This window comes from Heloderma suspectum, chromosome Z, assembly GCF_057233095.1.
Source record: "Heloderma suspectum isolate Gila_16-S chromosome Z, 16-S_ref, whole genome shotgun sequence".
Lineage (NCBI taxonomy): Eukaryota > Metazoa > Chordata > Lepidosauria > Squamata > Helodermatidae > Heloderma > Heloderma suspectum.
In genome coordinates, this window is record NC_139476.1 from 2,469,813 (window position 1) to 2,497,224 (window position 27,412).

Consider the following 27,412-nt stretch of genomic DNA (forward strand, 5'->3'; position numbering starts at 1 on the left):
TCCAAAGTATTAGCTATCCCTCCCAATTTTTGTCTGTGCAACTTGGAAGAAGATAGTCTGATGCAGAGTGTGCAGGTGGTCAGATAGAAATCTGAACTCAGATGAATCCATTGCGGACTTCTCCAACACTCCTACTATGGATCTTCTGGGACTGTGTGTATGGGGTGTGTGTGTGTGTGTGTGTGTGGTTTGTAAGGTCATCTGCTACTTGAGCCTTCTAACTGGAAATGTGGGGATTGAACTGGGATCAGGGGCTCTGCTACTCAGCTCCTCCCATTAAATAATGTACAGGAAGCTACCTAATCTCAGGTCAGCCTATTTGTTCACCCAGCACAGAATTGTCTATTCTGCTAGCAGCAGATGTCCAAGATCTCAGGTAGAGAGGAGTCTTTCCCCATCTCCTGCTCACTGATTCTTCTAACTGGATATGCCATGGATTAGACCCTGCATGCAAAACATGTGCTCTACCACAGAGCTATGGCCCTTCCCCTAAATATCGAGTAAGATTCCAGTCCTCGTGTTTTTTTTTAAAAAGCCCTGGTTTAAAGAGACCTTATACCAGGCCCAGCTAGCTCAGTTTTGTCTATTCTGACATGGTCCTCCAGAGTCGGCAGAGGGTGGGGAGAGAAAGAGATCTTTCCCACCGCTTGCTGATCCCTTTTCGGCAGGAGATACTAGAGCTTGAACCTGGAACCTTTTGCATGCCAAGCAGCTGCTCGTATCACTGAGCGATGGCTTCTACCCCATTGCAAGGACATAGTTCTTCCTCTTCTTGTGCAAAAAGTTGGTGACTACAGAACCAGCCTTCAGTGAAACCAAATGACCTCATCTCCTTCTGAGTGTCTCCAATTGGTTACACCCCCCCCCCACTGTATTGTCTTTATCCACCATCAGATGGCAGTCTGGATCAACGAATCTAGTTCGATGAAAATGTGTGTGTATGTGTGTCTGCGCGCGCATGCACACACAAGCAAAGTATAGAACAATCCAATTCTCTCCAGTTCCCCTCCCCACAGACGCATTAGCAAGCTGAGCTACTTCATCAAACTGCAGAAAGGGTTGTCATTCAAGAGAGCTTCCAAAAACAAAACAAACAACAAACAGGACGAAGGATGCAAGTGAAGTAAAACAGAAGTTCCTTAATTCATTCTCTGTTGCAGTCCAGGGGGAAATGGCCTTTCCTTGTTCCTCATCCTCCTCATATGCAACATTCTTATTTTACAGCCCTGTTACAGGTTATATAGTAGTTTGGTCAGCCTTACCACAACCCTGCAAGGTGGGTCAAGATGCTATTGAAATATTTAGGGCAGTGTGCAGTGATTCTGTGCAAGGGGCAAAAAATGCAGAATGTACTATTGTGCATGGAATTCATCTTCCTGAGAATCTCTGCTATCCTTTTAAAAACAAGTTTCTAGGCCTTCCGACTGAGAAGTTCTGCTTGCAAGGGTGGGCATTTCAGTTAGCTGGAGATATGGTTGAATCAGATTTCTAGTGGATGGAGCTATGGATTCATTGTTCTGCAGAACCTCCTTGCTTCTCCCCACCTCTACCACACAAGAGAAGAGAATAAAATGATGTCAAACTTTAAAAAACAAATGCAAATCAAGAAGAAAAGGGGTGAACGGGCTGAAGTTGCAAAATGTACTTGAGTTGAAAAATTTTGTTTGTGTGTGTGTGGGGGGGTTAACAGCAGAGTACACATAACCCTGCCCATATTGCAGCAACGTATGTGTGGAGGGGGAAATGTTAAGAAACGACAAGCAGGAGGTGGCCCAATTTAATGAGCCCCCCTGCTGAAAGATCTTGTGTAAACTGGACTCTGTACGATGTCTTCCATAATCCTGGCCCCAGTTAGTACTTACCTGAATTTCTGAACAGTCTCCGAGGGCCAGTCCCCGCATACAGCACATTGCAGCAATCTATATGGGGACAGAGTATGAATAACGGTGGCCAGACTGTGTTTAGCCACAGGAATAGCCGGTACACCACCCTTAACCACCCAAAAGCAGCTTTTTCCACCGGGGTGCCTTGAGGCCTGCAACGAAACGGCCAAATCCAGTAGCACCTGGAGGCTATGAACCTGGTCCTTCAGTGCAGCACCTGTAGCACAGTGAGGAGCGCAGACTTTGCAGGCAGCAGGTCCCAGAAGATTCGGTCTGGGCTGGGAAAGGATCCTGTTTGAAAACATGGAGAGCCAATCCATGTAGATAATACCAAGTTAGATGGAATATTGAGCTGACTCAGGTTAAGGCAGCTTCCTTTGTTCCTATCTGAATTGGGCCCTTTGTTCAGAACCATGAAAACTGGAATGTGCGTTTATGTTTAGCAGAAGGGTTGTAGGTCAGTGGCAGAGCACCTGCTTTGCATGCAGGACTGGGAAAAAACCTGCATCTGAAACCTGGGAAAGCCACTGCCAGTCAGAGCAGGCAATACTGAGTTAGTTGGGCTAATGGTGACATTTGGTGTAAGGCAACGTCTTATGTTGTCATGCTGTTTTAGGTGGCTCTAGGTTTTGTTTTTGTTTTTAGTGCTCTGCTTTTATTTACTTATTTGACTTTTTAAATCCCAGACAAAAAAGGTTCCTGGACCGGCTTACATGCAGTCAATAAAAACAAACCTGATGCTGCTTGCAGGCATAGAGTCCAAAAAGATACAGCACAAAAGGTAAAAGGGACAATGAGGGAAGAGGGGAAGAAAGCAAGGGGTCCTTCACCTGGGCTGGTGGGACAGCCTGGTTTCTGTCTCCTTTCCTTCTGCTTCAGCTTGCTCAGATGGCTATTGCCACTAATTTATTGTGGGTTTATATTATGGGTTTTATTGTTAGCCACCTTCGGAGGGCCCATTTGGGCTGAAAGGAGTGGGCGAAATAGATAGACAACAGAACAGTCCAAACACCGTCTCTGCCTGTTGACGTTTGTTGACTATTTTTAGTCAACCATGTTTGAAATTCGTTTTACACTTGTTGACAACTGTTTTAACTGGATTTGTGTTTGGGAGTTGTTGTTTTTTTTTGGTATTAATGTTTTGTTGTTTTACTTTGCTTTATGACACTGGATGCTCTTTAGATACTGTAAGGGTGCGATCCCATACTCACTTGGAAGCAAGTCCCATTAGACTCAATTTGACTTCCTTCGAGTAGGCACGTGTAGGATTGCATGCCGTAAATTAGGCAGATGAAAGCAGCGGGCTTCCACTTCTACCAAGGTTCCCCAGCAATGTGAAGCTATGTGGGAGTGTTTATTTTAAGTATTTCTAAGCCGCCTTTCAAGACTACATTCTGCCCTAGGTAGAGTGGCTTGCAATAATAAAAGCAAACATACAATATCATTTAAAGTTATTTATTTCATCTATATTCTGCCTTTTTTCCTCTTTCAAGGAACCCAAGGCAGCTTACATGATCTTCCTCCTCTCCATTTTAGCCTCACAACAACCTGGTGACTGGCCCAAGGTTTTAGTAAAGGGGTTTTACAGCTGAGTGGGGACTAGAACCTGGATCTCCTGAGTCTTAGTCCAACACTCTAACTGCTACAGCACACTTAAAACAAATCAAAACACAAATGACTGCTTCCGACTGATTTTAAAGGAAGCCAGAAAATGCCATTAAAATGTAGCTAAGTCCAGAATACTTAAAACGTTCCCAACAAAACCCCAGCAGTAGTAGTTTGGGGTATGTTCTGGGCTGTGGCCTCGGTATACATGGGGTTGAAAGTTACTACCCTTTCCTGAGGCTCAGACTGCAAGATTCAGGGTGGACCCTGCAAGCCAAGGGGCCAAACATGGGCTGGAGCCTGTTAGAATGTAGGCGGAGACTAGTGGTAACTGGAGGATGGCCGTTAGCAGCTGGTCATTGGTTAAATATGGCTAGTGCCTCCTGGAGACAGATCCCGATGAACACGAAGGCAGAAAAAGCTCTCAAGCTCAGAATGAAATAAGCTGCCGCTTCGTGAAAGTTTAGACCCTCCTCTGAAGCCCCTGCGCAGGAAGCTAAGACACTGAAAATGAGGGAAAACCTTGGAAGGTCTGTGGCTCAATGGTAGAGGACATTCTTTGCATGCAGAAAGTCTCAGTTTCAATCTCTGGTTTCTCCAGGCAAGGCTGGGAAAAGCCCCCCTCTTTGAAACCCTGGAATGTGGCCACCAATCATTGTAAAGTCTATGCTTCCTATATAAACCAGCTCTTTATTCAGAATCTTGAGGACTAGAATCGTTTCATTTTTTGCTAAGGAAAAGACAGTAGCTGAGTGGTAGAGCCCCTGCTTTGCATGCAGAAGGTTCCCAGTTCAATCCTGGCTTCTCCATGTAGGGCTGGGAAAGACCCCCCTCCCTGAAACCCCAGGAACTGTTATAGAAAATACTGAGCTCGGTGGGCCTGATACAGAGTAAGGTAGCGCTCTAGAAGGCTTGTCAGAATCCTTTGCAATGCTCCAGAGTTCTGTACAAGATGGATGTCGCCCTCCGAACTTGATCCCACCAGTGCTGGAATCGTTACGGCCCCCTCCCACTTGCCCATTTCACCGAGTGCTTGCCTGGCAGCCATGGGAAGCTGGCTGCCATTTTAAATTCCCCCAAATGCTCCAGAGCACCATGGCATCCTGGGAAATTAAAAGTATCAGGCGGCTTTTCATACTGGGCTGTTGCTATCAGGTCATCTGACAAAGGAGAGCCCTTCAGACCCGGGAGGGCCATCTCTCGAACCTGTTTGTCAGCCCTGGTTCTGTGGCCACTGATTAGATCTCAGAATACTTTGCCTGAAGGTCAGAAGGTTTTGCAAATGCTTGCAGTAATTGTTTGGAGGATAGAACTGGTGCCCTGCCGAGGGAGGGAGAACCATCGCATGTGGTCTGAAACATGGGGGAGCAACTGCGTCTCAGTTCTCTTCTCTCCTCGTATTCTCATTTTCCATGTTCCAGGGCTGTTGCCTAGCTTTAAGAAAAACAGCAGATTCCACTCTCCAAGCCCAGGTCCAGGGTTCACTGTCAGACATATGTTGTTGATTATGTAAGCCTTGCCAAATGATTAAGGATTATTATTATTATTATTATTATTAATTCTCCTTTTGGGGGGTATTTTTTTTAAGACAATATGGTGAGCAATTTTCTCTCTTCCCTCAGCTGCCCCAGTGATCTTGGCTCCTTCGTAAATCTCACAGCTGCTACGGTCTTTGCAAGTTCCTGTATCTTTGGCTACAGTTTCATTTTAAGAAACCACCAGAAACAGAAGCAGCAACGACAAGACGAATATCCAAACGCCATCACTTCATTCATTCATTCATTCATTCAATACCAATCCATTTGTTTAAGCCTCCTCGTGGCTTCATTTGATGACTTAAAATTTGGTGGGGGATCATGGATCAGTGGTAGAGACCTTGTTTCACATGCAGAAGGCCCTAGTTTCGACCCACGGCATCTCCAGCTAAAAAGACCAGGTAGCATATGTTGGGAAAGTCTCTGTCCTAGGGACCCTGGAAAGTTGAAACGATCAGAGTGGACAACACTGGGCGAAATGGACAAATAAAGGTGCAATCCAATGCATGTTTAGACAGAAAAAAGGGCCGGCAAATCCCAGCATGTCTCAGCCAGCCATTTTTCTGTCTAAACATGCATAGCAAAAAAAAAGGTAAAGGTAAAGGTGTCCCCAACCAGTCGTGTCCGACTCTAGGGTGCGGTGCTCATCCCCGTTTCTAAGCCGAAGAGCCAGCGCTGTCCGAAGACGCTTCCGTGGTCATGTGTGGCCGGCATGACTGAACACCGAGGTGCACGGAACGCTGCTACCTTTCCCGCCGAGGCGGTACCTATGTATCTACTTGCACTTTCTTGCTTTCGAACTGCTAGGTTGGCAGGAGCTGGGACTGAAGACGGGAGCTCACTCCGTCACGCGGCACTCGGGTCTCGAACTGCTGTCCTGCCGACCTTCCGGTCTGCAATTCAGCGTCTTAACCACTAAGCACTGTGCCTTAAATCTTGTGTCTCTTTAAGGCAGCTTCTTATTTTCCTGTATTATTTGACTGAATAGATCATAGCTCAGTGTTCGAGCACTTGCTTCGTATTTAAAAGGTTGCAGGTTCAATTCCCTGCAGGTAGGGCTGGGAAAGAAAGGCCCCTGTTTGAAACACAGAACTGCTGCCAGTCAGTGCGGACACCACTAGAGGGACAAAGAACCTGACCTGCCATAAGGCAACTTCCTAGGTTCCTATTAAACCCACCCTTTTTTCCAGAACCATGGGGACTGGAGACTTGATTTATTTTTAAGGGGAGAGCTGTAAGTCAGCGGTACAGCACATGCTCTCCACCCAAGAGGTCCCAGCTTCAGTTCCTCCAGGTAGGGCTAGAAAAGTCCCCTGTCTCAAAAGATCCCTGTCTGGAGAGCCCCTGCCAGTCGCTGCAGCTAGATAAATCATTGACTCAACAGAAGGAAACTTTCTGTGTTCTTCCTACGTTTTTAACTGGCTTCTCCAGTTCAAAAGGATCAGGTAGGAGGTGATGGAAAAGACCCTTCTCTACCCAAGACCTGGAGAACTGACCTGGAGCCAGTAGACAAAACTGGGCTAGCTGGATGAAGAGCCTCACCAGGTAAAAGGCAGGTTCTGATATTCCCGATGTTCCACTCTGGACGCGGCGCGTCTTAGTTCAGCTGTCAAACCTGCTGGCGCTTGGCTCTGAAGAGACCTCCTCTGAACAGGACAAGAAGGATCCGGTAGCGCAGGGCTGGGGAAACTCTGCCGGCCGTTCTCTTCTAGTTCAGAGAAGCTCTCGGGGGCCGCATTCCAGGGGTGGGCGGAGCCTAAGGCAAAAGGGGTGGGGCCTGAAATGTAGTGGTGAGAGTGACGGACTGGGAGCCGGGAGATCCGGGTTCTAGTCCCCACTTGGCCATGGAAGCTCACTGGGTGACTTTGGGCCAGTCACAGACTCTCAGCCCAACCCACCTCGCAGGGTTGTTGTTGTGAGGATACAACGGTGAGGAGGAGGAGAATGTAAGCCGCCTTGAGTTCCTTGCGAGAGGGAGAAAGGCGGGGTATAAATGCAATAGATAGATAGATAGATAGATAGATAGATAGAGGCTTGAAGCTCTTCCTATCAGCGGCTAAGCCTTAGTTAAGGCATTTCAGAATGCGGAGACCCAGGAAGGCCAGATTTGGGGACCCAGATTTTGGGGGCCCCAGGAAGGCCAGATTTGGGGACCTAGATTTTGGGGGGCCCAGGAAGGCCAGATTTGGGGACCCAGATTTTGGAGGGCCCGGGAAGGCCAGATTTGGGGGACCCAGGTCAGATTTGGCCTGCGTTTCTGCCCCCCTGCAGTAGCAGCCAGCAGAGGCTGGTGGCTTCAATCTCAGTGGAGCTATGAATCCATTCTGGGTTTCAGTCAGAACCAGCCAGAACTCTAAACAAGCTATCCAAGGTGCTGAACCCTATCCCCAAAATAGGTTCCACACCTTGGATAGCTCCTTTGGAGTTCTGGCTGAAACCCTGAATAGATTGAAATCGGAGTCACCACCCTCCACTGTTAGCAGCTCCAAGCCTGGGTAGGGAACATAGGGACTTGACAGGTAGTGTCCAATGTTAGTCCTACTTAGAGTAGACCTATTGAAATGAATGAGACTTAAGTCAATCACAACTAATGTAAGTCCCACTCATTTCAGTGGTTCTACTCTAAGTAGGACTAACATCGGATACTGCCTGATACCTCCAAAATAAATCCAGAACCTGCTCCCGCACACAGCGCCCACCCTGCAGGTCTTCCAATAGTGTGGCCCCCATTGCCTCTTGTTGAGATGCCCCTCCCAGTTTTGATTTCTAAATTTGCACCTGTGCATAGGCATATTCTTCAAAGGGTGTCCTCTTTTTTGGCCATGCCATTCCTCTTTCTAGCCCCCGTACTCACAAAAAGCTCACAACAGCCATATCCACACTGGTGAAGATATTAAATCCCCAGCGTCTGTCCTCTGCGTGTGCATGTTTAGAGAGGGACTTCGAAGTCCCCTTTCCCAGAGCTTTGTCCAGGAGAATGAGAAAAATGTGGGCTACCAAGACATTGCTTTTATTAATATTGATGTGGTGTTTTCCCCCTTTAGAGATATCAGCATGTTATCTCTCCTAGGCTGCCTTCTTTTTAAATTGCTTTTCTTGTTTTCCTAATGTATGTTTCTCTTGCGAGGCTCACACCCGTCTCTTGTTTGTCTTCGAGAATGGGGAAAAGCATTAAGTAAATATGGCTGGATTTGATTTGTAAATAACACAAGGGAGGGGTGGGGAAGAGAGAGAGAGAGAGGTTCAATCGCACAAGCATCAGGTTCGTCCTTCCAGTCTCTTTTGCACCAAACGCACCCCAGAACACATGACACCACCAAAGGCCCAAAATATGTGTGGTGGGAATGAAATGGAACCTCCACATTCAGAGAGGCAGTCTATCTCTGACTGCCATATTTTTCAGGGGATCCGTTCCATGGTGCTTTTTCTGCTGTGCATTGGAGAAGATTTAGGAAGCGTTCACTGGCGCATATTTAGTCCACACGGGGCCTTAGGCAGGTCTGTCTGGTTTCTCTGTCGCCCTATGTGATGTGCAGTGCCGGAGAAAAGCAGTACATGCGATGATGGGGATGGGGGAGCATCCGCCTACCCGCGATTTGCTGGATCCCTGTTTTTGCTTCAGGGAAAGTAACATTTTTACGTATATATTTTAGCTTAAAACTCTTACTGCAAGTAACCAAGCTTTATGAGAGGCAACCTGTTAGAATGGGACAGGCAGGGACTGCCCAGAGCCAGAAAACCACCAAATGATTGGGGGTTGGACAGAAACAGGTGGACCAGGGGAAAAGGGTGTGGTCATCTAGGGGACCAGAACCAGCAGACTGGGTTTGGCTGTCAGGTCTAAAGTCCTGCCCCCCTGCCCTAAGTCAGCTTCCCATGGCTACTGAGCATGCACAGTTCCAACTGGGTGGTGGTGGGTTATTTGGGGGGGGTGCCTCTATAGGGTTTCTTTCTTTTTAAGGACCCCCGCTTTCCCAAATCATGTGGAAACCACCCTCTTGTTTCTTAGTGTGCCCATTTTGGCTCCATGTCCGTTGATACTCAGCACCCAAATTCACTATCAGATTTCTGAAAGAAAAATGACCTCCAAGGTCAAAATGACTCCAAAATTCTATGATTTTATGATACTCTTGACAAGCTACTGAGGGACCCACCCCCCTCCAAGCTGGGATTCCCCCAAACACAGTTTTAAATCATTGTCAATGTATAGCATCTCAATTACCACTGCTATTCTGGTCCCCCACTGCCCTCTCCCCGCACATCCCTCCAGTTAACCTGTAAAAACCATCAGGACGTTCTGACAGAAATTGCTTCGGACAGATAATAAAATGTCCTTAGGCAAAATGACGGTACTTAATATACCGCCCAAGTCAAATCCTCTTCTTTTGGCTGTCCTCCTGCTTTTTATTAATGGTTTAATGAAAAATTCTAAATTAATTGGAACTGGCGTTAGACATCCACCATGGAAGTCGCACAGGCTTTGGTGCCTCAATACTATGCTCAGTAGTGATGGGAAGAGGAGCATTTCAGGAGTCGAAGAGCGGGAGGAGAGCTGATCCAAACTTCCACCTGAAAATCAGTTTGCATCCCTATTTTTTCCTTCCTGGCAGGGCTTCTGTCTGCTTTTAGCAGCTTTGTGGCAGCAACTTAACAGGGACGATGTCTTCCAGCATACATTCATTGCATTTTATATCCTGCCTCTCTTCCGAGGAGCTTGTTGCAATGGACAGAGTTCTCCTCCTCCCATTTTATCCACCCTTGTGAGGGAGGATGGGCTGAGACATGGTGATGGGCTCAAGGTCTCCCAATGAGCTTCGTGGCTGAGCGGGGATTTTGAACCCAAGTCTCCCTTGTCCTAAGCCAACACTCTAACCACTGAACCAGGGGTGGGGGCTCCCCCCCTTGTTGAGGGTTGTATTTCCTTGGGGATAATCTATTCATAGCCACATGCTGATGGTGGGCAGGGCTGAAGTCAGTAGTGAATGGGGCAGAACCAAATGGGGGAAGGCACCCATCTCTCCCACCCCATTTCTCTCTCTCAGTGCCACCCCATTTCTCTCTCTCACTGCCACCCCATTTCTCTCCCCTCTCTCAGTGCCACCCCATTTCTCTCCCCTCTCTCAGTGCCACCCCATATCTCTCCCCTCTCTCAGTGCCACCCATTTTCTCTCTTTTTGCCACTCAATCTCTTGCTTTGCCACCCCATTTCTCTCTCTCTCTCTCGCTCTCACTGCCATCCCATTTCTCTCTCTCCCTCCGTCTCTGCCACCCCATTTCTCTTTCCCCCTCTCTCTGCCTCTCTCTCTCTCTGCACCACCCAATTTCTCTCTTTCTCTCTGCCACTCAATTTCTCTCTTTCTCTGCCACCACAGGCTGCCATGGGAGGGACAGCTCACTCATGTCAGAGGTCAGAACTGATTAGCTGCAGAGGGATTTTGAAATGAGACACATGAAATTCAGCTGAGGACCCACCCCTTCACTACAGCAAGCTGGCCCCCAATCAGAGAAGCTTTTGCAATTGATCTTATACTGGAGCATATGGTTTTGTGAATCGCCAGATACCTTCTGGGACTCCTTAGAAGCTTAACAGCTCAAAGGGAAGATCGGTAATGGAGAACAAGCTAAGCCAGATCTCTTTGACACTATTTTCTAGAGCCCCCCCCCCCCTTAAGGTACATTTTAGTTGCTTAATGTTTTATTTACTTTTAACTATGTAAGAACTGCTTGCCTTTGAAGCCACAAGTAGAAAATGTAATAATATTTAGCATTGATATGGTGTGTTCAAAGTACGGCACATACCTATTCTTGTTCTAGCCCTGTACAACAAATCTGTAAGGTAGATCACTGTTACCTGCCCTATTTTGCAGGTGGAGGAATGGAGACTGAGAAAAGAATGGCTTAGCCACGACTGAAGGGCAGAGATGAGATTTTAGATTGGGGAGATTCCTGATTCGTAGCCTGAACTCTTAGGGACAAAACCACAAGTTGCATCGTTCAACCTTGTGTGTTTTCATTACCTTTTACTTCAAATTAGCAGCTGCAGCGGAACAGTCAGGATAAGCCATGGCAAGGAGTGTGTGTGGTTTTTTTTTTTAAAAAAAACATTTATGCCATGATGTGGTCTTGTCAAAAAAACCCTCCCCAAACTGCTCTTTGTTTTGGGAAGGAAGCTGCAATTGGTGCCAGCACCAATCGCAACTTTGGCGTGGGGGGAGCGATATCTGTCAAGATGCCAATGCAGAGTAAAGGGTTAAATCTCCCCTCCCCTGCCCTACTGATCCTCATCTGCACCCCTTCCTGCTAGTTACAGTAGAATAACTGAAGAAATGCATGACCAAGTTAAATGTAACCTTTTTGTTTGTGCCTTAGCTGCTATGCTATACCACCTCCTAAAGATTGGATCCCCTGGTAGCCCCCCTGCATGTGCAACTAGTGTCCTGGATATGGGACCAACTCATATCTCTTCTAAAAAAACGACAGGGTAGGCATGGTTGGGCACCTGCTGAGGGCCCACACCCCAGCAGGGGCCCACCGACAGGAGCCCCCTGGAGTCGCTCCTCCTCGTCCCCCTTGCAACCTGCTTGTTCGCCTGCCTCTCGCTCCGGCCCAGACAACGGAGGTGGTGAGAAGGAGGAGCAGCAGATGCCGTGGCCTCCTTGCTCCCTGGCGAGCAGGAAAGCGGGGGCCATGGTGAGGAAGAGGATGAGGATTAAGAGCAGCTGGTGACCATGGCAGTGAGAAGGTGGACTCACTGAGGGAGGCGATGTTGGCTTGCAGAAACCTGGAGCTTTCAAAACCCCACCTTTTCCAAATGGCCTTTGGCTTATTATCCCCTTAATTCTCATTCCCAACTGTAACCAAACCCTATGTATAACAGCATGCACCCAGGGTGGGAACCTAGCACCCTTGGACAATGGCCAAGGATTCATCACCCTGCCAGGGTCCGCTGTTGATGCCTGACTCCTCACCCCACCCCCTCCTCCAGGGTCCCACCACTCCAGGCAGTTCAGCCACCCTTTTAATTTCCCACAATGCACTGAACCTAGCATCACTATAGGGGAGCGTGGGAAATTACAAGGATGGCGAGGGACAATTGCACTGCATCCAAGGAAGTCCACCTGTCAAAGTAGGGGGTCCACCAAAGCACAGTTTGCCCCCTGCCCCCGCAATCAGCGCTCAGCTGTACATGTTCCTTTCTCTCCCACCCCTATTTCCCTCCTGTCTGCCTTAGTTTGTAAACTCCTTGTGGGAGGTACCTGTCTAGGTTGCCTGTGAACTTTGCAAGGTGCCGTCTACGAATGCAACGCTCTAAAACGATTGATTGATTGATTGATTGCATTTATATCCCGCCTTTTTTCCTCTTGCAAGGAACCCAAGGTGGCTTACATAATCCTCTCCTCACAACAACAGCCCTGTGAGGTAGGTTGGGCTGAGAGTCTGTGACTGGCCCAAAGTCACCCAGTGAGTTTCCATGGCCAAGTGGGGACTAGAACCCGGATCTCCCAGTCCAAAACTTGAACCACTGCACCACAAATAGGCATATGATCAATCCCTCGACAGAGAAGCCATTTAGAGATATTGAGCAAAATCCAGCATAATTCCTACTTAGAATAGACCCATTGGAATGAATGGGATGTAAGTTAGTTCTGACTAACTTAAGTTGGATTTTAACCACTGAAAGCAGAAGACCATTTAGTAAACATAAGCCACTTTGGTTGTTTGAAGAGGAAACATTAACATCTTTAACACTTACTTTCCCCCCCATTCCCTATTATGGGCTAACACATCTGAATGACGAAAATAGCATCAAAATACAAAACAGCAGTGGCCTGTACTCACACTTCCGTCGTCGCCTAAACTGTTTTAGGCCATCTCTTTATTTTGCAGCTGGTGCTGGTTGTTTTGCAGGAAGTCTGCTTATTTCCAGAAGAGGGCTTTAACCATGATTAGAAGATCTTTGGATGTGGAGCAGTATACAAATATTGTAAATAAATAAATAAATGATTAGAAGAAAAGTTCCTTTCTCATGCTCTGTTGTACCGCAAAATGTAAAAGGGATGGCATTATTTCATTCTGATTATTTTCATCAACTGTAAGTACAGAGGCGCTATGCTTTATTTTGCGGTACAGGCTGGTTGTTTTGCAGGAGGTCTGTTTATCTCTGGAAGAGGCTTTAACCATGATTAGAAGAAAATATTATTTTTGCATGCTGTGTTGTACTGGGAAAATTAAAGGGGACTGCATTACTTTATTCTGATTGTTTTCATCACCTGTGAATACATAGGCCCTATGTTTTATTTCCATGGAGGGTAAGGCTATCAACGGCTACTAGGCATGTTGGGCGTATACCTCCGGACAGCATCAGATGCACCATGTCTCTGTATGCCAGTTGCATGGACTTGTATCCTGCATGTGGTCTTCCCACTGGAGCATCTGGTTAGGAACAGGATGCTGCATTAGATAGGCCCTCGGAGTGAACTAGCACGGCTCTCCTTATGTTCTTATTCCCAAGCTCCACAATGGCCTTGATAGTGCAAGCAAAGTGGAACGCATGGTAGTTCAGGATATTTTGCTGCCTGACTCAGAGCAGCAAAGGGCGCCCCTACGCCACCCACTCACCTAAGGTTCATAGTCTCCCAAGCCAGCCACGTTACTTTGGTACACGAGGCAGAACATCCCATAAGCACCTCTCCCATCCCTGGCAGTGGAAATACAATAATAACAAAGCAAATAACTAACAATTGGCAGCCCTTTTGTGACACCCAAAATCAGCTGCCTGAGGCGACTGCCTCACTCTGTCTCATGGTAGGGCCAGCCCTGTTATGGTTACCATTTCTTGGTTTGAACTGATGCCCTTGGTCCATCTAAAAGCTGTCTTATACTAGGTCCAAGTCCTTATCCAGCTAGACCAAGATGGTCTGCTCAGACTGGCTCTCCAAGGTCTCAGGTAGAGAAGCATCTTTCCATCATCTGCTACCTCATCCTCCTAAATGGAGATGCGAGGGATGAACCTGGGGCCTTATGCATGGAAAGCAGGGCCTCTGCTGCCCAGCTATGGTGCTTCCCCTAAAGTAAGCTTCTAGTCCTCATGGGTCTAAAGAAAGAGCTGGTTTAAGCAGGAACACAGGATGCTGCCTTAGAGCAGGCTAAGTATGGTCTGCTCTGACTGTCAGTGGAACTCCATGGTCTCAGGGAGAGAAGGGGTTTCCCCATCATTTGCCCCCTGAGCCTTTTTTAAACTGGAGATGGCAGGGATTGAATCCAGGACATTTTGTGTGCAAAGTGGGTGCTCTTCCACTGAGCTATGGATGCTGCTGAAAACAGAGCATAGAAAGTTGCCTGACAGTCAGACGACTGGTCCATCTAGCTCAGTGTTTTCTATGCGTTGACTGGCTGTGGATCTCTCTGCAGTTCCAGACAGGGGTTTTCCCCAGCCCTACCTGGGGAGGTGAACCTGTGACCTTCTGTGAGCAAACAGGGGCTCTACCGCTGAGCTAAGACTCCTCGCAATGGAACATAGGAAGCTGCCTTAGTCCAGGGCAGATTATTCCTCCATCTAACGCTATACTGTTTTCTCTGCCTGGCAGCATCTCTGCAGGGTGTCGAGCAGATGACTTTCTCATCCCCTCACTACCTGATTCTTTCAACTGGGGATCGAACCTGTGACCGTCTACATGCAAAGCATGTGCTTGACCACTGAACCATGTTCTTTCCCTGAAATATCAAGTAAGATCCTCATGCTTCCAAATAAAGAGCTGATTTAAATGGGAACATAGGAAGCGGGCTTATATTGAGTCAGACCATGGGTTCATTGAGTGCAATATTGCTAGCCTTCCCTGACTTGGTGTTCTCCAGGTGTTTTGTACTAAAACTCCCATCTGCCCCAGCTAGCATGGCCAGTGGTCAGGGGTGATAGAAGTTATGCTCCAAAACATTTTGAGGGTGCTGGGGTGGCGGTGGGGGATTACAGTGATTGGTGCAGGGGTCCAAGACAGAGGGCTTTCATTCATTCATTCATTACATCACATCACATTACATTTCTATACTGCCTGACAGCTCCCTGGGAGGTTCACAACAATTAAAACCATAAAATATTGTATCAGGTACACTATAAAAAAAAATTAACGTATTAAACTACAGTATAAAATGAAGTAAAAAAACCCAGAATAAAATCTAGCAGTAATGCAAAGATTTAGAATACAGTAACATATTTAAAATAACAGAGGTAAACAACTGTATTTGGAGTTGCCAGGGACTGACTGTGCAAACCACAGTGCTCTTAGGGATGGGAGAACCAGGGATGCTCAAACTCCACTTCAAAGCCTAGGTTACGTCATGTTCACTTTCGTTTGCAGCCTTTTGTTGTTGTTGTTCAAATGAGAAAAGTGTACATTTTTTTAAAAGTGTGCACTTTCCCCCCATCGATTAAGGCATGAAAATGCATATTTTATTTTGTTTTTTTAAGGCGCATTTTAAAGCGTGTGCAAAAAATACACGCTTTTTAAACATGATTGCAAACGCAGACACGTGTGAGCATTTTTCGAAAAGTGCGCTCACGTTTGTGTTCGGGGTGGCGAACAGGGCAAGTTCTGATGGTTTGCGAACTGAAACGAAATCCTCGTGCATCACTGGGCACCCTGCCGCTGTTGGCCCACGTTCAGGGAGATGTTGCGGAGCAAACCTGAGCCTTTATGCATGTGAAGCGCGTGCTCTGCCTTTTTGTATGCATCATCAACGGCAACCTGTGACACTCCTGAGGCAAGATGAGCTCTTCCCCGGAATGAGAAACATGCAACTCGACAGCTAGTCAGAACTGGTTTGGCCAGCCCTGTAGGGTGGCGGCATTCTCTTCCGAAACCTCTTCTGGGAGTTTCTTCTTCTCCGCGCTTAGATCCTTCATGCTTCTGTTTGCTGCCGGCTCGGCTGCCTTTCCAAAGCCAGAGGGGATGGAGACCCTACGCAGAAGTCTGTCCCGCTGGAAGAAGTACCACATCAAAGTCCACATTTCCGAGGAAGACTTGCTGCTCCCGCTGACGGTGAGGCCCACTGATACCATGATGGACCTACGAGCCCATCTGGTGCGAGAGGGCATCACCTCCTGGAAAAAGACATTTTATTACAATGCCCGGCAGCTCATGGAGGACGAGACGGTCAAGGAGGCCAAAATCCAGAATGGCTCCGTTCTCTTGCTCATCAGTGACAAAAGGTGGGTCTTTGGGGTCTGAGGGAAGTTGAATGGTGGGCCAAAACCTCCAGCAGAGTAACACTGGCAGGTGGACCCAGAGGGCCTCAACAAGTCAAAGCAGGGATGTTTTTCCATGGCTTCCTTCCCCCTTAAAAAAAAAAAAAAATGCTGCATCTCCTGACCACTACAGGCTTTCCAGAATTCAAGTGGCAGCAACAGTGCTGGAACAACAACTTGTTGGGGCTGGCTGTTCGGGCTCCAAGTTAACTCAGGAAACTTTTCATGTATTTGATTTAATTTATATGGTTGTGTTAGGGATGCCCATCACTGGGAAATCCAGCCCTTTTGGGGCTTGCCGGATTTCAACAGCACCCCCGGTTTGGCTTGCATTTGCGAGCCAGGCCACAGGCTTTCCCTGAAATCCAGGAACTTTTTTGGGTTTTCTAATTATTATTTTCATAAATAGAAATTTGTGCAAATTGCAGCAGTAATTTGTGGGAATTACACACATTTTGGTCACAATTTGCACAAATTTCTATGTACAAACATTTTAAATACCTGGAAAATCTGTGACTTGGCCTGATTCGATGCAGATTGAGACTAACACCATGTGTGGGGATTTTATTTATTTATTTATTATTAAATTTATTAATCGCCCATCTGGCTGGTCACCCAGCCACTCTGGGCGATGTACAGCGTACAATAAAACAGTTTAAAACAATAAAATTCTACAATAAAAACATTTTCTAAAATACCCTAACCCACCCCAAATGCCTGCCTGAACAACGACATTTTTAATGCACAACGGAAGCTCATTAAAGAGGGGGCATGGCAGAGTTCCCTAGGGAGGGAGTTCCACAGATAATTTATCCAGTTAATATATAAAGGCTGTTGACTTTCAGGCTGTGTGTCAGTGCCTATAAACAGGGGTGGTTTTGGAACTGAAGTGAATTGAAAGAGTTCTTCAGCCTAGGAGCTTTTCTACATGAGGCATTTACTGCACACTCTTCATTCTTTACTCACGGTTGTTTATGGGTTCTTTAGATGATATCATGATCCTCCAGTTTCATTTTTGTTTTTTTAAAGCATTTTTCCAGGTTTTTTAAAAGCATTTTTCCAGGCTTTTTTAGAGTGGGGAAAATGGAGTATTATTTCTGAAAGCGAATGAAAATGTATTTTTCTACATGTGGAAATGCGATATTCCAATATAGCACAGCACCCCCTAGAGGCTATGGAGGATAAAAGCAGGAAAGAAAAAAGCTCTTTGTGTAGGGCTTGCAACTTAGTTCCATGACAAAACTGAAAGTAGATACAACGATTAACAGCCTCATGTAGAAAAGCTCAAGACGAAACTTCCAAATCTTCATCTGAGTTAGAATTCCCCAACCTGATGCCCTCCAGATGTTTTGGATTACAGCTCCAAAGAGCCCCAGTCAGCATGGCCAGTGGCTAGGGATGATGGGAGTTGTACTCCAAAACAGCTGGAACACACCAGGATGGAGAAGGCTGGTGTGGCATCATACCTGGGGGGTGGGCACGGGGAGAAAGAACAGAGAGGTTAATTGTGCCTTGTGGGTTTCAACCAATGCTTCACCATCCCAATCAAGCCAAAGAAAAGAGGAGGCTGCAGGAATGCCAGTCAAGGAACCCAGAGTGTGGCTACTGTGAAAAAGACAAATTCCATGTTGGGCATAATTAGCAAAGGAATAGAAAACAAAGTTGCCAGTATCATACTGGCCTTATACAAATCTATGGTGTGACCACACTTGGAAGACTGTTCTGGTCACTGCACCTGGAAAAGCTACAGAAAAGAGCAACTAAACTGATCAAGGGCCTGGAGCAACTCCCCTATGAGGAAAGGTGTGGGACCATTTTGCTTAGGAAAAAGGCATGTGAGAGGAGACACAATAGAAGTGTACAAAATTATGCACGGTGTGGAGAAAGTAATACTAGAACCCAGATGGGTCATTCCATGAAGCTGATTGGTGGAAGATTCAGGACAGATCAAAGGAAGGACTTCTTCATACAGCACAGAGTTAAACTATGGAACTCCTTGCTGCAAGATATAGTGATGTTTGCCAATTTGGACGGCTTTAAAAGGGGATTAGCCAAATTCATGAAGGAGAAGGCTATCTATGGCTACTAGTCCTGATGGCTGAGCATTGCCTTCAGTTTCAGAGGCAGGATGTTTATGCATGCCAGTCACTACTCGCTGGGGAATGTGAGTGGGAGCCTGCTATTGCATTCATGTCCTACTTTTGGGCTTCCACAGACAGCTGTTTGGCCATGTTGCTAACAAAATGTTGGACTAGATTGGTCTGATCCAGCTCTTCTTTATGTTTTTATGAACCCTTCTTATGGCAACAGGTCAAATCCGACCCCTCTCCCCTGCCCCCTTGCAGAACGAAGGGTGGAGAGGCAAAGATTGCCTGCCACCTTTGGCAGGCAAAAATGCCATCTCCTGGCCTGCCTGTTTCAGCCCGGTTGTGCCTGGGAATCTTGGAAGCCTCCAAGTTCAGAAGCTTCTGAGCAGCAAGGGCACAATCGATCGGATTGCGCCCTGAGTGACAGTGGTGTATGCATCTTATCTCTCGTGCTCATGGAGACACAGGAGCACTAAGGATCTGTGCAGGGCACAGCTTGTCATTTCACACACTGCAGCTGCTGAGGTCAGCATAAGAACCTAGGAAGAGCTTCGCTGGATCAAACCAGAGTTCTGTCTTTGTTCAGCATCCTGCTTCTGACAGTGGTGAAACAGGTGCCTCTGGGAAGCCCACAAGTGAAGTTTGTATGTTTGTTTATTTGTTTATTTATTTATTTACTTAATTGCCCATCTGGCCGGTCACCCAGCCACTCTGGGCGATGTACAATAACACAACAGTTTAAAACAATGAAATTCCACAGTAAGACATCGTATTTCTAAAAATACCCTAACCCACCCCCAATGCCTGCCTGAACAACCATGTTTTTGATGCGTGGCGGAAGCTCATTGAAGTTAATAGCCCTCTCCTGCTGTTCATGTCCATGATGGGGATTATCAGGACTTATTGCAGGGCCATGGATGTCTATTTCAAGTATATCTTCGTCCAGAAGGACAAATGCCCACCTAGCTTTGAATTCGGTGGAAGGCAGGGCTTTTGCGGGTGTCCTGCAAGTGGGGAACCACCTTGGCCAACAGGAAGGGACTACCAAGCACTCCACTGATGTTTTCCCCTCTGTGAAATGGGCAGGTGTGTCTCTGTTTGAGGCTGCGAGCACAAGCGGTGGTGGTGGAATTTGCCTGTTTTATTTAAGTATTTATTTATTGGGAACATTTATATACCACTCCACACCTAAATAGATCCCGGAGCAGTGAACGATAAAAAGATAAAAAGAATAAACACCATATTACAATTTTTGTTTTTAAAAACAGAATACCAATAAAAACTGGCTGATCAATCAAGGAAGACTTCTTGAAATAAAGATGTTTTCAGGAGGCGCCGAAAACAGCGCAGCGTTGGCACCTGCCTGACCTCCAGAGGCAGGGAGTTCCATAGGAAGGGGGCCACCACACTGAAGGCTCTTTTCCAGGTGGAATCCGGTCAGGCCATAAGTCCATGTGGAACTACCAGGAGCACGCCCTCCGATGACCTCAGTGACCGGGCAGTTTGATATGGGAGAAGGCGGTCTCTCAGGTTTGAACATACTTTGGAAGTTGTTTTTATTCAGATCATTGATCACAGAATCATAGAATAGTAGGGTTGGAAGGGGCCTACAAGGCCATCAAGTCCAACCCCCACCCAGCTCAAACTACTTTGACCGGGAACTGCTTTTTCCAGCAACTCAGACAGAGAAAGGTTCTTCCCATTCCTTGCTACCTTAGGGTGCTGTTGCACTCCTGTCCTGCTTGTGGGTTCCCACAGGCAGCTGGTCGGCCACTGTGTGAACAGAATGCTGGACTAGATGGACCCTGGGTCTGAGCCAGCACAGCTCTTCTGATGTTCTTTTCTGTCTGCCTGGAGATGCCGGGGGTGGAACCTGGGACCTTCTAGATGCAACACATGCTCTCCAACACTAAGCTACTCCCCCTAAAAATAAAGTAAGGTCCCAGTCCTCAAGGTTCTGAACAAAGGGCTAGTTTAAATAGGAACATAGGAAGCTGCCTTAGCCCGTTTAGCCCATCTAGCTCAGTATTGGTGACATGACTGGCAGCGGTGCTGAGTATTGGCATGACTCAGTATTCCCAGACATGACTGGCTGGGAAACAAACTTCAAGGTTTGTTTCCCAGCCCTACCTGGAGATGCTGGGGATTGAGCCAGAGACCTTTTGTGTGATCTGCCACTGAGCTTGGTCCTTCCCCAACTGATATGCAGAAAACCCCCCACATGAGAACAAAACAGCATCTCAGAGAAGGCTTGAAGAAACCTTCTGGCTGTGTTCAGAAAGCTGAGGAGACTCCCAAGTCTTTATCTCTGCTCTCTCTCCCCCAACCTCCCGCCCGCCCGGATGTTTGAGCACGATCGTCATGCAACATTTGGATAAACAGTAATTATGTTTCTCGGCTGAAAATTCTGCCTCTCATGCTGAACCTCCCCTGACTCAGCACTTCAATATGTTTTGCATATCAATGGAGCCAGTTTTTCCAGCGTTGCCAGTTCTCCCTTTGTGTCACTGCAGGATCTCCTCTCTGGTGGCTGATATTTTTTTGATGGAGAGGCAGACTTTGAGATTAGTGTTTTGTGTGTCTTTGGGTGTGTCTCTGTGCATGTGTCTGGCAGGGCACCCTTTTGCTCCCTGGGTTCCAGGACTTAAGGCGAAGCTGTGCCTTCCACTCATATGACTTACACCAATTAGATTAGAGACCTGAAGCCAAAGATGTGGCTAACTCAAATTTATTATTCATTTAAAGCTCCCAGAGTGGCTTACGGATGTCAGAAATAAGGCAGTCTTGGCTCATAGGCTTACAATTGAAAAGACATGACACAAAAGGAAAGAGGGAGGGGAAGGGAGGAGGAAAAAAAACAAAACAAGCACAGGCACTAATTCTTATTTACAAACTTCAGCAGGTCATGGAGTTGGGTTGAAGCACCATGAAAGGAAGCTGCTGTTTCCTCTCCTTCTGGTGGCCTCGGTGATGGCAGTTTGTAGCCAGAGGGGGGTAGGGTCTCTTAGCTGGAGCAGTATCTAGGCAAAATGGAGGGGTGTTTGAATGCTGTTTTCTCTCTCTCTGAAAATCCTAAATTCATGGCTACTACTTTAGGATCACTGCTTCCCTTGATTCCAAGGATCCCTTCCCTATCTGCTCCTTTTTTTGCCACCCCTGCACAACTTTCTACGTTCCCCTAGGCCCCCTGTGATGTTTTCACCCAAATCTTTCTTTCTGTTTGGCTCTTCCCTCTTCCCCCCACATCTCCTTCCTTTATCCCTTCAGTCCTCTGCTCTCACCTGCCCTGCTCCTGTCCCCACTCCAGATCAACAGCACATGGATTTAGGAGTGGGGGCCCCTGTTGCTCTCTAGAGGTTGTTGGACTCTAACTCCTATCAACCCCAGCCAGCATGGCCAGGGGTCAGGGATGATTGAGAGTTGTAGTCCCACCTCATCTGGAGGGCTACAGGTTCCCCACCCCTGCCCCTAAACCCAGGGTGAAGTTAAGACCATAAAAAGAAGTCCTACTGGATCAGACCAAAGGCCTGCCAAGTCCAGCATTATGTTCGCACAGTAGCTAACCAGTTGCCCACGGGAAGTCCACAAGCAGGACATGAGCATAATAGCACCTTCCCAACCATGTTCCCCAGCAACTACTATTGTCAGGCACCCTGCCTTTGATACTGGAGGTGACGTCTCGCCATCATGGCTAGGAGCCAGTGATAGATTCCCCCTACTCTTCTGTCCAAACTCTCCTTTTGCTTCCCTAGCTTCCGAAGCCAGAGTGTTCGCAAACATTCCGTTCGCAAACATCACAGCAATCTCAGCCAAAGAGGCCGCTGACAGGTGAAAAGTCCATCCAGGTTACACACAGTCTGCACTCGAAACAGGAGTAAGTTTAAATAGCTGTATCAGTTCATTGAAAGGCCCCTTTCCCTGTCTCCTGGCACCATAAAGAATGGCAGATTTATTGTGACAGATGCTCTAGTGGACTAGGTTCCAGTCCATCAAACGCAACTTTTGCAAAGGGCCTTGTGGCCCCTTAAAGACTAGTCATAGCTCACAAGAGCTTGTTCCAAATCTATTCGTCTTCAGAAAGATGCTCCTAGTGCTATATGAAAGGAGCAGTGGGGAAAACACGGGAGGGTTATGAGTGGAAGGCAGCATTGTGTAGACCCCCGATAAAATTCCTTGAATGAGGGAGGGCAACTGCATTACAAAAGCCCCATTTTCTGCAAGCAATAGCCCAAGGCAGCTCCACGTCTCAGCTGTGCAGCTAGCTAATTTTAGATTCGGGACTTAATGGTCTTTCCGGGTATGTGTGTCTTTAGTTTTTAGATGGCGATGTGCATTCATACTTCAAAATGTGGAAAGCTAGCCCTGCTGGGACCCTACTTCTCATTCTACTTGGTGGGTGCCCTGGACTTGTACCCCCAAATCCTGCCCTAATGATATGACTCACCCCTCTGGAAGTTCTTTCCCTGAATGGCTGAGACGTGACACAAGGGACGTGATTAACTCTTTTCCTTATGAGGCTTAATCTGAGGCAGGCAATCCATCTTCAAAAACAGGGTTCAGCCCTGAAACAGAAGGAATGATGTCAGTGCCTCTGAGTATATGCAGATTGTCTCTTTATGGCCACTAAATAGCAACAGCTCAGTTCCCACACATTTGGCCTTCAAGGACAAAATGTAGGGCTTGGAGACATGACGGACAGCAGGCATTTGAGTAACTAAGCAATCCTGCCCCTCCCCCATTTAAAAGTTCCCCTGTATCCATCCTCTGCTTCGCAATCTGGAACCTCAGAGAGCAAAACCAGAGCTGTATATTCATTCTAAGTGCTGCGATGCTTTCCCCCAGCAAAGTTGGCGACCCCGTGTCATGCCCATGAATATTAATGGTGACATCCAGCACGGAGGCATATTTCCCAGTGGCTCGCAGGACGGCTTTCCTCCCAGCACAAGAAAAACAGAAAATGACCCTATTTTTCATCCTTGTCCCCCCTTTTTAATGCATTCGTAGATAATTGGCAGTTAACGAGAGGCTGAGTCAGCTTCCCTCCCCCATGTTGCTTTCCTGGGGCTTGATAATGTTCACCATAAAAATTCACTTAAGGCTGGGCCTCGGCAGGGGGGGAAAGGGTGCTTAGCGCTCTTGCGAATATTTAACAGTAATTCGAACCTTACAGTCCGAAGCGTTTCTGAGCAAGCCGTCCGGTGCATTTTGGCGGCAGGATGAGGTTACCGTGTTGCAGCTCTGGAAGGGGCGAGCGAGCAAACCTGGAGACGATTTCAATCCAGAGTTCTGATTCTTTCTGCAATGGGTGGGGGAGAATATGTCCGAAACCCCCTCCTCCCCAATTATTATAATTAGTATTTGTACAAGTAAATTTGTACAAAGCAAATTTCTCTCTCATCTTTTATGCTCCCAATGGCAAGGGGGCTAATTTACATGTCACTAAGTAGCTCAGGGTTATCCCAATATTTTGTCCATTTTCTCTGAAGCTACTTGGCTGGCTGATGGGAGATTTGAACGTAGGATGTCTTGGTTGGCCGCTGAGTTGACTGGCTATGAAAATAAATAAATAGATAAATAAAAGTAAATCCAGTTTTGTGAACCAAATCCTACCTAGTCTACACATTTGCACTTTGGGGAATAGTTCGTAATCTGTTGGGGGGTCTCTTTTTTCATCCATTGGAATAGAGCATGTGAGTGTTTTCAGAGGCCTGATAAGATCTGAGCGATGTCATTTTCATACCCTCCCTGAATTTACAGATGAAAGTGTGGGCTCGCTTGAAACACCCCAATGCTCATACATTAAGGACACCAGAAGAGCCCTGTTGGATCAAACCCAGGGTCCATGTAGTCCAGCATTCTGTTCACACAGTGGCCAACCAGCTGCCCACGGGAAGCCCACAAGCAGGACACGAGTGCAACAGTACCCTCCCGCCCATGTTCCCCAGCAACTGGTGTGCATAGGCTCACTGCCTCTGGCACTGGAGGTAGCACAGAGCCATCAGGACTAGTAGCCATGGATAGCCTTTTCCTCCATAAATTTGTCTACCCCCCTTTTAAAGCCATCCAAATGGGTGGCCATCACTGCATCCTGTGGTAGCACTTGAGTTCACCACATAGATGGAAAACTCTGTTCTGTTTTCTCTAGGCTACATTTGCTCTGCAATTTCACGCCTGCCACCAATGTGTGTGTGTGTGTGTGTGTGTGTGCATGTGTGTATATAATAGCCAGAAAACCCTTTGTTCTTATAACTAGAAAAGAAAGACACACAGCTGTCCTATGACAGGTTAGAGGCTGTTTGAAACAGCAGGCAATGCCTGGTGCATTGGTGTTCATGTATAGGCGTTGACACTCATCGCATTGACAATACAGGAGAGATGCACCCAGTGCCTGCTCTGAGGCAGAGCTTCTGTTGCTCAACGGAAAAGCCCCTGCTTTGCATGTAGAAGGTCCCAGGTTCAATGCCAGCCACCTGCAAGTTGAGATAGGAACAGTTCCCACCTGAAACCAAGGAGAGCTACCGCCAGTCAGTGTATAATGTCAATACTGAGCTAGTATAATGCAGTTTCCTATGTTCCCATTCAGAACAGCCTTATATTCAGAGCAGGGATATCCACTGCTAGGAAATGTGTTTCTTTTTGGGGGGGGACTTGACTATGTACGGCTTGATTCGCATTTCTGAGCTGTGCTGCGGGCTTTTCCTTGAACTCCGAGAACTTTTTTTGTTGCGTTTTTGTCCCGCGGGTTCTTTGATTTGTGCAAATCTCTGAGCACTTTGTGCAAATTTCCGAGCACTGCGCACAAACGACACCGGGCTTGCACAAATTCAGATGTAATTTGCACGGATTCAACCATAATTTGCGCAGCTTGGTCAGGAATTCATGCAAGTCTCTCGGAAATTTGCCCAAATTGCAAAACATGCGAAAAAATGTGCAAAATGCCCAGAAAAATTGCAAGCCTGCCCAACTTGCTGCAAATTGAGTCTAATGCTACAGCAGGACCTGGAATGAAGTCGGGGGGGGGGGGGGATAGCTAGGAAAATCTGTCAAACCCCAAATGGTTTCTCCAAGAACCCTAATTTGGAACCATGATGACTAGAATCTTATTTTCATTTTAGGGGAAGAGCTATAGCTCAGTGGTAGACCATGTGCTTTGCTTTCAAGAGGTCTGAGTTTGGATCACCCAGTGGTGCCAGAGACCCTCTGGAAAACCCGGTGTCGGTCCTGCTGGCTTCCACCATTTTCGAAGAGGCCTTCCACGACAGTGCCGTATTTCCGGTGGTAGCCATTGTGACGCATCTGTGCACCACCTAAAAACGAAGACAGAATGTCTCCCCCCACCTCCAGAATGACTGGCCTATTTGCATACAGATTTATGCAGCTTTAATCAATGGATGGATGAATCAGAAACTGCTATGATCAATCGGCATGGATTCGTTGAGTCAGCTGACAGCCCAGAGGGAAACCCTTGCCTTCGCTCGTCCTTTTCAGAGGTGTGTTTTTGATCAACTGTTCTGAGCACACGGCATTATTTCTTCTCCTCCTCCTCCTGCAGATAATAATTTCTGTTGCGACCGGAGCCAATGGAGGATGTGAGGGATGAGGCGAGGCAATGAAGGCTGAAGGGAAGCAGATGGAGAGAGAGCTTGGCAGCCACTGCCTCATGCGGTGCCCGTTTCACGGCGAGTTCTTCAGTGTGCGCCAGCTGGGTGTGAGTGCCTGTGTGTGGGGGAGACATGTTCAGTGAGTACTTCCACCTCATTTCAGAGTGGCTGAGATTAACGAAGAAATAAACGGGGAACATCCTGTGGAGCGTTCCTTGTCCACATGCCCAGGGTCAGCTCCAGGTTTGAGGGCGGGTCCTGAACAAAATGTAGGCTGACTCTTCTGTTGGGCCACGTTGGGCCTACCCAGACTCAACGTGGCCACGTTGGGCCTACCCAGGGCACTGTGGGAAATCAAACGGGAGGCTCAATCTGGCTACTTGGTTCTGCTTAGAGTGCCGGGCCAACAGGGCTGTCTTGAGATATTGTGCCCCCTGAGGCAAAGGACAAGATGGTGCCCACCCCCATTCCACATGCAAATGCTGACCAGATGAGCATTTGAATCTTTCTTCAATACTGGCGATGGGACAGCATTATCCACAGCATCTGAAGGCAGCAAGCTAGCCTAAGGGGTGCAGGGCAGACCCAGCGCTCTCTTCTCCAAAACCTTTCTGACACCACCCAGCATCTATTGTCTGAGGCAACTGCTGCACTCTGTCGCGTGGTAGGGCTGGCCATGCATGCCATAAAATAAAATAAAATAAAAAGATTTAAGGGGCTGTGAAATTTTGAGGCCTACAGAGGCAAAAGAGGAAAAGCTCAGGCTTAGAGGCCTGGAGTTTTTTGTTGGGTGGGGGTATCCCTGAGAGGAATAGTTTCATTTCCCCAGTTAAGTTTCAGTTTCATTTCTCCAGTTAAGTTTATTTTCTTCAGATTTAAAGCAGTGCTTTTGGTTTTGAGGAGGGAGGGTATATAAAGAGAGCAAGAGAGCCAGTAAGAGCAGAGTCAGGAAGAGCAGAGTATGAAGAGGGAGCAGGAAGAAGCAGCCTGAAGAAGTCTAGGTGCAGCTAGGTTAGAGGTACTTGTGTTTTTGAAATTTTTCTTTTCTTTTAAGGCATTTTGTATCACTTAGCTCAATTGTGTAAATACCAGTAGCTGTGATTTGCTTGCTTTAATTTACCAGTCAACTGTAGTAGTTAAACCCTGTGTCTAGAGTGTCAGTTGCCCCACACCTACATCCTAAACCCCACATTATTAGAAAGGGGAAAGCAGGGATGTCAGAGAATTCCGCCATGGATCTTGGTGAGGCCAAATGCCAGTGCATTTGGCCCCCCGAAATCTGTGGCGGAACAAAGCCCCGCCACCCCGCGAAAGGCGCACGAAACGGGACACCTACTTGCTGCCATTCGCACCGCTTTGAGAATGGTGGCCATGTCTGCGGCCGCCATTCGCTTCTTCACTATAGCTGTGATAGGCTACGTAAATTCTTACGTAGCCTATCATGGCTAATACAGGGATG

At 47.2% G+C, this 27,412-nt stretch overlaps 2 protein-coding genes across 6 annotated transcripts in view; both read left to right on the forward strand.

Moving 5' to 3' along the window:
* The window catches only part of LOC146333492 (scaffold attachment factor B2-like), a 67,300-nt gene extending 40,376 nt beyond the window's left edge, over positions 1-26,924 (forward strand). For 2 of the 5 annotated variants that reach the window (XM_084825751.1, XM_084825752.1), the window contains 2 exons: positions 5,111-5,424; positions 14,611-14,820. In XM_084825751.1, the coding sequence (XP_084681877.1) occupies positions 5,111-5,424; positions 14,611-14,723 (427 nt within the window). In that variant the 3' untranslated portion in view covers positions 14,724-14,820. The other 3 variants (XM_084825750.1, XR_014786477.1, XM_084825755.1) reach the window with 3 other exon arrangements.
* On the forward strand, positions 15,901-21,181 carry TINCR (TINCR ubiquitin domain containing). Its single transcript, XM_084825760.1, has 2 exons — positions 15,901-16,229; positions 19,621-21,181. Exons 1-2 carry the CDS (start codon positions 15,922-15,924, stop codon positions 19,640-19,642), a joined length of 330 nt encoding a protein of 109 aa, XP_084681886.1. The 5' UTR covers positions 15,901-15,921; the 3' UTR covers positions 19,643-21,181.
* Positions 26,925-27,412: the final 488 nt, after the last annotated feature.